Source organism: Podarcis muralis, chromosome 1, assembly GCF_964188315.1.
Source record: "Podarcis muralis chromosome 1, rPodMur119.hap1.1, whole genome shotgun sequence".
Classification (NCBI taxonomy): domain Eukaryota; kingdom Metazoa; phylum Chordata; class Lepidosauria; order Squamata; family Lacertidae; genus Podarcis; species Podarcis muralis.
Genome location: NC_135655.1, coordinates 92,857,186 through 92,869,250, shown reverse-complemented (window position 1 = coordinate 92,869,250; position 12,065 = coordinate 92,857,186). Strand labels below are relative to the sequence as shown.

The 12,065-nt window shown below is 44.0% G+C and overlaps 1 protein-coding gene across 1 annotated transcript in view; it reads left to right on the top strand.

The window, feature by feature from the left end:
* The window catches only part of ESYT3 (extended synaptotagmin 3), a 42,637-nt gene that overhangs the window by 12,094 nt on the left and 18,478 nt on the right, over positions 1-12,065 (top strand). The window contains exons 3-8 of the mRNA XM_028743983.2: positions 170-304; positions 868-944; positions 8,548-8,614; positions 8,705-8,794; positions 10,921-10,976; positions 11,660-11,780. Coding sequence (XP_028599816.2) covers positions 170-304; positions 868-944; positions 8,548-8,614; positions 8,705-8,794; positions 10,921-10,976; positions 11,660-11,780 — 546 coding nt within the window. The remainder of the gene's footprint in view (positions 1-169; positions 305-867; positions 945-8,547; positions 8,615-8,704; positions 8,795-10,920; positions 10,977-11,659; positions 11,781-12,065) is intronic.

Sequence of the window (12,065 nt, the reverse complement as noted above, 5' to 3'; positions counted from 1 at the left end):
TCCTCACTGAGTGCTCCTGCTGTAATCTGATATTTTATTTTATTTTATAAAAAGGAAACTAGCAAACTCTCTCTCTGCTTGCTATCTTTAGATACTCAGAACCACAGTACAGACTCCATTGTATGATGCAAAGCTTCTATTCTTTTTTTCTGCTTTGTGTGGTATTTAGGTTCTTGAACAGGCCTGGCCATACTTTGGGAGCATCATGGAAAAAACATTTAAGGAAGTCCTTGAACCAAAAATCAGAGCAAAGAACGTGCACTTGAAAACATGTACATTCACTAAAATCCAGTTTGGAGACAAGGTAAGGTGACGGCATTGGCTGTGAAAACCTAAGCTAATTGATTTTGGGATATGTGGCTCGGGCAGGGGGAGGAATAGTGCTTAAAACCAAAGTAACTTCCATATACCTCTTTGTGAGAGATTTCCTCCTCTCTTCCTGCACCTCCATTTATACTAAGTGTGTGAACTGCTTAGTTTCTGCTCTTTAGCGCTTTAAAAAATATGAAGAAGTGTAAACAGCCAGCCCTTATTAGGACTGTAACAACTTAGTGTCAGTCTAACCAAAATATTTGGCTCTGCCTTGAATTTTCTTTAGCAGCATTGTTAAATACCAGAATTCCTCTTCTCTGGGAGGGATGTTCAGTTTAGGATGCCTTGTTCCATTCTGATTTAGAAGTTAGCAGACAGGATTTAGAGGGCAAGTTGTCTGCTATAACCAAGTTCAAAGTTCTGTTTCCTCTGGGATTTAAATGGGTCTAGTCTGATATTTGAACATTCTTGTTTTCGAAAGCAATTGGACCTTTTTTCAGTATGTTGCTCATCACAGTGGCTGATAACACTGCTGTGTGTCTTCTCTGCTTTCAGTGCCCTAAAATCAAAGGAGTAAAGGCCTATACCAAAGAAGTCGATAGAAGACAAGTGATCCTGGACTTGCAAATATGGTAGGACAGTATTGCTCCCCACCCCCACCGCCGCCACCACCCTATAGCTTGTCACTGAGAATTCTCTGATCTTACAGTGCAATGGTCAAGGAAAGTCAATGAGCTGATTTGGGCACCTTGATAGAATTGCTTTCCATTAATCAATTATATCAATCAATTATGTTTTCTATCCTCCTCCTCCGAGGCCTCAAAGAGAAGGACATATGTTGCAGCACTGAGAGATGTTTGAAAATAGTTTGGGGGGAATGCAGAGCCCATTAAGGAAAGTTCCTTTATTAGTATTAAATGAATGCAGAGCCTGTGCTGTCTGTTGCTATTTCTGCGCTTGCATATAGTCCTGTTCCTACGTTGCTAAAAGAGAAAAAGTGCAATGGGCAGTTACAAGGGTCTCTGCAGCCTGGTTCGCATGTCAGATCATGATAAACCAAGCTATGGCTTCTCAGGAGGACTATGGGAATGTGTGGGCTCCCAGAGAGGAACTTGCAGTTGTTTTCCTCCTCACCAGTCTTTTTACTCCCATACCAAGGCAAGGCAAGGTTTGGCTTAGCCTGTCGTCCAAATCCAGGATTGTGGTTAAGCTCTCTCCTAACTAACCACAAGCTGCAGCCAGTATTTATTCATGATGCTGCAGGTGACTGTCTCTCTGATGTGGCTGCATTTAGAACATGGCAAATTTTAAAAACAGCAGCCTCAAAACTGGTGTGGTTTTGAGAAACGAGAAACACTTGAAGGTATGTGGATGGTGCCTGTGAAAGTTCACCAGCCGAGTGTTACACATATTCTACAAAACTACAGAAAAGCCATGTGATTTTATATTTGTTATGATGCTGAATCCTTCTGCCATCTTGACTTTCTCAAAGTTTCTAGTCCTTATAGCTATGAAAATAGACTTTAAAGAGTGTGCTGAAAGGAGTGGCAAAAATATTACTTTGGGTGTCCCCTTGCTCTCCAAGGGCAAAGTAGAATCATAGAGTTGGAATAGACCACAAGGGCCATCGAGTCCAACCCCCTGCCAAGCAGGAAACACCATCAGAGCACTCCTGACATATGGTTGTCAAGCCTCTGCTTAAAGACCTCCAAAGAAGGAGACTCCACCACACTCCTTGGCAGCAAATTCCACTGTCGAACAGCTCTTACTGTCAGGAAGTTCTTCCTAATGTTTAGGTGGAATCTTCTTTCTTGTAGTTTGGATCCATTGCTCTGTGTCCGCTTCTCTGGAGCAGCAGAAAACAACCTTTCTCCCTCCTCTATGTGACATCCTTTTATATATTTGAACATGGCTATCATATCACCCCTTAACCTCCTCTTCTCCAGGCTAAACATGCCCAGCTCCCTTAGCCGTTCCTCATAAGGCATCCTTTCCAGGCCTTTGACCTTTTTGGTTGCCCTCCTCTGGACACGTTCCAGTTTGTCAGTGTCCTTCTTGAACTGTGGTGCCCAGAACTGGACACAGTACTCCAGGTGAGGTCTGACCAGAGCAGAATACAGTGGCACTATTACTTCCCTTGATCTAGATGCTATACTCCTATTGATGCAGCCCAGAATTGCATTGGCTTTTTTAGCTGCCGCGTCACACTGTTGGCTCATGTCAAGTTTGTGGTCAACCAAGACTCCTAGATCCTTTTCACATGTACTGCTCTCAAGCCAGGTGACTGTAAAATGATTTATCATGAATTGTAGAGTTGGAAGGGACCACAAGTGTCATCTAGTCCAACACCTTGGAATGCAAGAATATTTTGCCCAACATGGGACCTGAACCCACAACCCTGAGATTAAGACTCTCATGCTCTACCAGCTGAGCTACCCCAGCCTACAGTAGTCTCCAAAACCCCATAAAACTGCAGATTCCAGAGAAGCTACTTTAGGCAAAGAATGGTGTGGTGCTGGCTTGTTCAAGCCAGTTCTTTATAAGTTGCTGTTGAGTTGCTTTAGCGGGGGATGCATTTGGGTTGTTGTTGTTGTTGTTTTAATGGAACAGTGTCCTGGACACAACTATGTCCCCTCTGGGGTAGGGCATATCATTGTGAAAATGATTTGTGGGTGTCCTCTCAGATAGGGCTTGGACATGCAGGTAGCTTTCCATTACAAATAGGCCAGTCTTGCTTGGCTGGTATCCGCAGTCCTCCTTATGACTCACAGAGGATGCTGTGTTGAGGTCACCTAAGAAAGAGTCCCAGCAGAGGGAGGATCCAAGTGGACAGAAAAACCGGCTCATCCAGTTGGGCACCTTGGAGAATGTTGCCTTGCCTTGTGAACTGGGAGCAGCTGTCAGATCCTTTCTGTGGCTCAAAGAAAAAGTGGGAGCAGCTGGAATTCTCTGTTTACACCTGTAATGTGACAAATGCTCCACAACTTTCAGCGAGTTTAAATGTGACCTGCAATAAAGCTAAGCAGGTTAAACGTGGAGAAGAATTCCTTCCTATCAAAGTGTTGGTGGTTGGGAGGTTCCAGCTCTATGCTGAAGTCTTGTGAGGTTTGCTTTTCAATGTGAAATTGCTGTTTTGGGGGGAAGGAAAATAGTCAAGATTGAGGAGAAATGAGGACCTATCACATTTTGCCATGTTGTTCCCCATAGCAGTTCTTTCTGCAACTTGCTGCTTTGGTGCCATTTTTTTCCTTCTATCTTTGAAAGGCTTCTTTGCTGCCTGGTCTCAACCAATTAGGGAACACGTGATGAATATGGGAATTACACAGGACTCTGTAATCAGGTGTGGTTATGTGATGACATCACTTAGGGCAAGCAAAGACTCCCATTGCCCTCACTCTTAATGAGGAAGGGAGAGAGGAACAGGATCTCTAGTTGTCCAGGTCAGCCGGGAAATGCACCGTGTCTTCTTGGTATGCTGCAGTCGTGATTCCATTCCCTGCTGTAGGGCAAGACATTTTTCCTCCCGGGCCTAGCTCTTATTTGTGCATAGCTGTACACAACCAGCTGCGGCAGAATGTGAACACGTGCCCTGCCTCAGCTAGTCCATTCTGTGCAGCTGAGTTGGGGAGAGAGAGAGCTTTGGCATGGTGACTTGGGCAATGCACGCACCTCTTTCCACCCCCTTGTAGGTAGTTTACACCTTTTGCAAAGGGGTTGGGAGATTTTTTTTTAAAAAAAGAACATACGGGTTTTGCGGGTATGAGACAGCTCACAAAACATTGCTGTTTTGACTTAACCCTATTTCCAGATTTTATAGTTAGCTTTTGTTAAATGTTGGCATTACTGCAGTCTCGTCTATGTGGTTTAGAAATTCTTTAGATTAGCATAGGCAAGTCTGATTGTGTGGAATTGACAGTCATAAGAACATAAGATCTCTAGCCCTGCTGAATCAGGCCAAAGGCACATCTGATCCAGCATTATGTTCTCACGGTGGCCAAGCAGGTGCCCCAAAGGGGTACTTAAAGCTGACTTGGTTGATGCCCGTGACTGCTTTTTACTTAAGTGCATCGTTGCTGCACGTTACCGGTTGAATTCAACATTGATCAAAGCTGAGTAACATAATTGGCAGTACTTCGAGAGTTACACAAGACCGCAGGATGGTGATTACATGACGACATAATTTATTTCTTGGCTCTTGTCTATTACTAATGTAATCTGATCATCGTGGCTCAAAGACAACGGAGGAAACTGAAAAGCCAGTAACATGCAAGATATAATTGCCTGATTCGTGCAATCTGCTTTGGAGGATGTGAAGCACACAGACTGTGAGCATAAGTGCAGCCGGGGGGGGGGGGGAATAATAGTTGCATCAATTAACACAAAAGTATATTTTGCACATGCCCCTTTGGCAAAACACAAGCATTTTGTAGGGAGGGTGGGAATAGTGTAAGGAAATACTTGTCTCTCAGACTGCTTTGGGCTGACCACACCCACTTGTCAGCAGTAGTAAATAGTGTGATGAGGCATTGCTCCTCATCTGACCTCTGGCTGATCATGGCACTGCTGCTTCGTGTGTGATAGAGGAGTGAGATGGGGTGGAGGTTGCCACAGTGCAAATGCCCTGGCGGGGGACCACCGGGTTGGCTCCATCTCACTGCCGCCTCCAGCCTCCCAGTAAGCAGCAACAGTGCAACTGACCCAAGGTTAGGCACAGGATGGGTAAAGCCACAATTGAACAATTGCAAGCATGAGACTGCATTCCTGATTTCTCCCTTTGCAGCCTTGGCTTATATCTGACATGCCGTTTCGGTTTGGTGCCCCGCGGCTTTTGGGCTGGATAGGTGCCACTCGGATGCTCCTGATCCCTGCCAAAAAGCAGCACAACTTCCATTTGGTGCCAAATTTATATGAACTGTGTGCCTGATTTGGGCTGGGCAGACTCACCTGTCGCTCACCACCAAGCAGTTGGGACCATACATTTCTGAATGTTCCCTTTGCAGCCATGGTGGCCTTGGGTGCCGTTTACACTTGGCACCGAAGGCAAGCGCTGTTGCTTTCACTGGGATTGGTTCCACTCCATGGAGAAGTGGCTGCTGCTTGATCTGGCCTCCTCTTTCTCCTCTGCTCCCCCCCCCCCTGCCCACCTAAAGGCTTTGCTGTGCAATCTTCCCCCAAACAGTTGGGCACTAAGGTGCTTGCTGAGCATAGTTCACTTGGGCATCAAAGCAATGTTAAATGGATGAGTCACTTCAGATATGTTAACTGATAGACTACAATGCATGAGCAACCCATTTTGGATTTAATAGCACGTGTCTTGTGCTGTCACATAGGAAGTAGTTTGAAAAACGGGTATCCAATTAAATCTGTGAATCAGCATTGGCTCACTGTCATACCCCTGTGACAAGCAAGTTGTGCAAGTCTTTTCCTCCTCTGATCCTGCTGCATAGCTCTGTTTGGCCCAGCCTTTGCTGCTGCTGCTGCCTCCACTAAGGGATCTTCTTAGAATTGTGGAGTTGGAAGGGACCCTGAGGGATCATCTAGTCCAACCCCCTGCAATGCAGGAATGTACAGCTGTCCCATACGGGAATCGAACCTGCAACCATGGCATTATCAGCACCACGCTCTAACCAACTGAACTGTCTGTTGTTCTAATGGAGTTCAAAACGGCCCGATTTGTGAGGCAGGATGACCCAAAATATAATTGGCTTCCTCAAAAGTTGAACTGGAAATGGCACATCACAGCTTTAACACCAAGCTGTTAGATGTTTAAAAGGGAATGGAAGTTTCCCTAAAATATCAGGATAGATATGGATTGTAATGGAGCCAGAGTCAATGGTAATGTGTCCACAGCCTAAATTTGCCTCTCTGTGGTTTTGGTAATAGAGCTTTGTATATATACATTCCTCCTGACAATATTGTGTATACAATGTTTTTGTTTAAAAGGTCTAACATAAAACATCTCAAAGCACAAGGAAGCTAGTCTTTGGCTGATGGGTGGGTTGGCTGTGCAAAGGTTCTCCTGCTGGATTTGTCAAATTGGGCAGGATGTGTTGAGGGAAATGTAGCTCTTAGCCCTTGTTGGCTGTCGAAGCATCATGCCGCATGCTTGAGAAGGGCTCCACATTTGTGGGTGAGAGTTGCAGGAGCTGAATAAGCATGTTATCATCAAAGAACCAGTTTGGTATGGAGCAGGATGTGACATACATGCTGAAACCTTTGGAAAGATGCATAGGGATGCAGCTCACACAGGGATGTGCAAGTTTAGATTAACACTCTGAAGATTCTGTGACATGTGAGTTTTGGCTAAACTGAGGTTTGCTTTGGTATGCCTTTCTGGCTGCTATAGGAGTCACACAGTATTTAATGTGTGCTTTTTATTTCAGAAGGGACACATAAAATTACCTTTAGACCCCAATTGTGGCTGTGGAGCAAGGCTGAAAATGTAAATGCAGTAGTATGATTTCAAGGCAAACTGAACATATTTATTGTCGTCTTTTGTACTTCTGAGTTTAAACCCAGTTACACAGTCTGCATTCCAACTTGGGGCTTCACACATGACATTTTTTTCTTGCGCATGAAAGAAAAAAAAGAAACTTGTGTGTGAACAGTCTGCAGATGTATGTTTTTCTTTCATCTGATGTTTGGAGGCCACAGCACCCCATGTGATGATACCCCAGTTAGATATTTGTCTGGCAGCAAGGGACTTAATCACACTTCTCAGTAGGCGCAGAACAGTTTTCTGAAATGGTTTCCTGAAGCTCTTTTAATCATGAGCAGACACGTTAAATGCTATTTTTGATCAAGTATTTTAGCCAGCTGGCGTCTTCAAAGTCTCCCAAAGTTTCATGTGCAAATCACTTGTTGCAATGCCCCTACAAAAATTATAGATTTCTTAAAATGTAGTTTTTTGCACTCTTGTTTGCAGTAGTCTTCAGCTATGGTTCTCTGGAACCTGTGATTTCCCCCAAATGTTGCATCCTCCAGTTCCCATCATCCCTGACCGTTGGCTATGCAGGCTGGAGCTAATAGAGTCCAAAAACAGCTGGAAGGACACAGGTTCCTCATCAGTTTCCTTTCCTAAGCAGGTGTTTAATTCTAAACCACCTTTCAGTGCTGAACATAAAATCTGAACAGTTCTGGTACCTCTCAGTTCTAGACTTGTATAGCTGCAAATAACTGGAAAATGAAAAGAAATTTTGCAGCCTGATTATTGTGTGTATGTCTTTGCGGATTCGAATCTCATCAAAATCAATTGGATTGAACTTGAGAGATCCGGAGTGTTAGGATAGCTGCGTTTAGTCACTTGCTAACCTTATATGTTTCATATGTACTAACTGTTCATCTGATCTGAAGCTGTGAGACTAGTCTGGTACAAATATGTGCTTTGATCAGTCTCTCTCTAAAGATGAGAAAAAGATGCATGCAAGTCTGTTGCCCCCTAACCAGTGGCATAAAGCTAATATTGAGACCTATGTTTATTTAGATGTGTTTTGCTTTCTTACAATCCAAACAATGGGTGGGGGAAGCTATGGTTTCTAAGAAGCATAGTAAGAAGTAGTAGCAAATATCTGAGAGATAAATTGACTTTTCTAAGCAGCTGCCAGCTGCCTATGACAGGTGAGCAAACTGTAAAACATATTTGTTCGGAAACAAATGTATTTGCCTGGGGACATGGCTGGCCCAAGACATTTTGGCACTTGAGGTGGACCACAGTATGGCAAGAAGGAATGAGTGATGATCTACATCTGGAACAAGGCAGGGATAAAGATCTACAGTGGGGACAAGGGTGGGAGGAAACCAGCAGCACCTCCTACTTGCCTAGATGCCACTCCAGCAGCAGCGGTAATAATATGATAATATTTTATTTATACCCCGCCCATCTGGCTGGGTTGCCCCCAGCCACTCTGGGCGGCTTCCAATACATATAAAAATAATAATAAAACATCAAACATTAGTAGTAACAGCGGAAGGTGATGCATTCCTTGGAGGTTGGATCTGCCGCCCCTGCTGATCATGCCGCCCAAAGCAGGTGGGCCAGCCCTGCTTCGAAAATCTGGTCCCTTGTCCCCTTCTTTACAGGGATCTTGCAACTGGGTTTCCTTCTTGATTTTGTGATCAACTGACTTGCAGCTAAGGAAAGCCGCTTAGGACAATGAGAAGGGCATTTGGTATTCTGTATTTCAAGGGCTTTTTTCCTTGCAGGTTAGTGGCATGCTAATTTGAACCCTTTCTCAGTTATATAGGTGACTGTGAAATTCACATGGAATTGTCCAAGTTCAAAGCAGGAATGAAAGGAATACAGGTATGTATAGTTGCACTTTACTTTCAGTTTACTAAATGGTGTGAGCGGCTGAAAACATTACACTAAATGTGGTTTCCTTGCCTTTTGTAGTTGTATGGGACATTGCGAGTGATACTGGAGCCCCTGCTGACAGATCCACCTTTCATTGGTGCTGTAACCTTATTTTTCATCCAGAAACCTGTAAGTTATGAATTCTAGTCTGGAGTTTACTTCTGCTTTTAATTTACATATTGGTCAGCATGTCACTTAAAGGATGCACAAAGTAAAGGTAATCAGTAGACCTTTTCCAAATGCTTGTGAGCTTTTTGGTGCACTGTGGAAAAGGTTGCAATTAAAAAAGAGGTGCAAGATGGGGAAGGGAGGGGAGGGGAGTGCATAATGTACAACCTTAATCCCATACACATTCCTTAGAGGCAAATGCTACTGTGTTGAAAGGGGCTTGCCCTTAGTACTAAGTGTGAATAGGGTGACAGCCTTTGATCTCCTTCTGCAGGGGTCATTAAATCATTGAGGCTTGTTCTCATTTTGCTTAGTCTCAGAAAGATCATTTCTGGCTCAGTACGTTTTGCTGCCTGAAAGAGGCACTCTCTCAGGGTGGTCACTTCCCCTTGCTGCATGCAGTGGCATAGCATGGGTTCCCAGTACCTGGGGCAAGGAAAATATTGTGTCCCCTAAGACAAGTATTGCACCCCCTAACCAGCCCCTCCACTCAGTGCTGCTGCTGTCGTGGAGCACCGGCAGGACATGCATGCATACCTTCGTGGGCTGGGGCGCGCCTCTAAAAAATTTGCCCCAGTAGCTTCCCTACTATATACTTATGGCTGCATGGTAGGGCTGCTTCTAGGAAGAAAGCTTAAATTCTTCTCTTAGGGCTGTGGTGTTTTCTGTTAGGTAAGAAAAGCAAAACGCCTTATGGTACCTAGGTTTCGAATGATAATGCCATTTCTAAAAAGTTCTGGAATTTGTTAATTACTTAGACTAGGGATGGAAAGCATCTGGAGGGACCACGTCTGGTGAAAGCACAAGTCTGCACTTTTAAGCTCCACGTCTGCGTGCTTTTTAGAGGGGGTGGGACTGCAGCTTTCCTCAGGAAAGCCCGCTCTTTAACACGGACACAGAGCTTTAAAGAATGGATCTGTGCCTAGAAACATGGCACAAAAGGAAGTCTGGATGAGCCCTCAGTAAATAATAATAATAATAATAATAATAATAATAATAATAATAATAATAATAATAAATTATTTATAACCCGCGCTCCCTGGCCAGAGCCAGGCTCAGGGCGGCTAACACCAATAAAATCACAGTAAAAACATAATAGGGGGGGAAAGAGAGGGGGGGGAAACAATTTAAACCAATTTAAAATACAGGTTAACCAGTTCCAGAACTCATATTGCTGGCTTTGGAAACGGCATTGTGATTTATTGGGCTGCAAAATACCACCCTGACTTAGGCATGCCTAATTGAGTTGAGAAAGTTGACGCACACTGAACAAATATATGGGAAGGATCCAGACAGTATGGCAAGCCTCAAGTTCGTCTCCTTCTCAAGCACATTGTTGCCCTGAGGCTTCCATGATGTGTGTGCTAATTCTTTGCTTGTGGAACTCATGGTAGCAGCCACAATTTCTTTATAATAGGCATGAGTTAGGGCCACATGACTCTCCAAGCCTTCTGTGTTTGTGAGTAATCTGAACTCAGACGGAATTACCACACAGCGCAGCTCCCATACCAAACTGACATGCCCACACATTAGAGACAAGTGGAATTAACTATTGCTATTAATTACCCACCCTTCACCGGCAGGCTTATGACGGGCATGTTTATTGGGAGATTTCAAGTGTTTGAGGGATCTATTGGCATTCGTTGTATTCTGTACTGCTGGATTTTAGAGAACAAAGGTTTCCAAGCAAAAGTTATAGGCTCAATCCTCGGTGTTCCCACATAGGGCTAGAGAAGACCCCCTGCCCAAAACCCTGGATAGAAAAGGCCAATCTCTGTAGAACATGGGTGTGGAACTTGTGGTCCTTGAGATGTTGGACTTCAGCTCCCATCAGCCTCAGCCAGCATGGCCAACGGTCAGGGATGATGGGAACTGTAGTGCAACAACATCTTGAGGACCACAAGTGTAGAGAATATTCAGCTAAATAGGCCAAAAAACAGCTTTGCTCCTAATTTGGTCCCTACTGGTTGCCAGTTCTGTATTATACAGATTTGTTTGTTTATAAGTAAATACATACATGTTTGTTCCTGTGGCTAAACTCGTGGTTTCTCCCTCTCTCTCCCTCTCTCTTTTAATTCCTAATATAGCATTTGGAAATCAGTTGGGCAGGACTGACGAACCTCTTAGATGCTCCAGGCATTAGGTAAATGTTCACTTGTCTCCATCATCCTAAGGAAAAGGCTTGTATCTGAAGGAAGGCAATGTGCCAGAGATGTCAGAGTTGTGTTGGGACCAGTTCACACATTACAGTCTCCAAAATGAAGGCCATTTCTAACACCCGCTTCTGTATGGCAGCTGTTCCATACTAGTGGCTGTAGGTATGCAGAGTGCCTCTCTGCCTATCACATGGAATGCCTCTGTTACTTTTTGACATCCCAGAAAATATATGAACTCTTCTCAAACGGTGGGGAAGGATAATAATATATTTTGCCACAGTTGCACTTGTGTGATTTATTAGCTTGCTTTGTAACTTTTCTCGGATTTAATATCGTGGGCATTCAGATATTTGGCTTTGTAATGAGATTTTTTTAATGACGGTCCATGTCACTAGGTTGGCAAAGGCTACCCTGGAGTTCCTCCAGCATGAGCCAATATGATTTTCTTTTTTCCTGCTGAAGCCAAAGAAATCCCAAGCATGTCAGATTTAACCAGGACACATACACCCATTCCTCTTCTGGGTTATTTGTGGCAAGACAATCAACTTTGTAGCTGTGGCTTTGAGCCTGATAGGTCTGCCTTAAGCACAGCTGCTGTACAAAGCATTTTTATAATAATAATAATAATAATGATGATGATGATGATGATGTGTGGTTTTTCCTCTTTCAGTTCATTTTCAGATACCTTGATTCAAGATCTCATTGCTGCCCGGTTGGTGTTGCCAAACAGAATCACCATCCCACTGAAAAAGAACATTGACATTTCTCGCTTGAAGTTCCCTATTCCATACGTGAGTCGTGTCTGAGAATGGTGTTCTTTAAGTCTTGGCTCAGGGAGTAAGAGCTCTCTCTAAACAAGCATTATCCTCTAGCTTCTTTGCCCAAGTCACCTTCAGGCAAGGGACAGTTTGTCCTGCTTTATTTGCAGGGAGATGAGACTGTGTTGGCTATTTAATGAGCATTCACTCCAATTTGTTGAGGGGGGCTACACAATACTGCAGCAATTTCCATGGTATTTTCTCTTCCCTTATCGCAAAAGTTGCAATTCTGGGAGCAAGTTGGGCATGTTTCGTAAG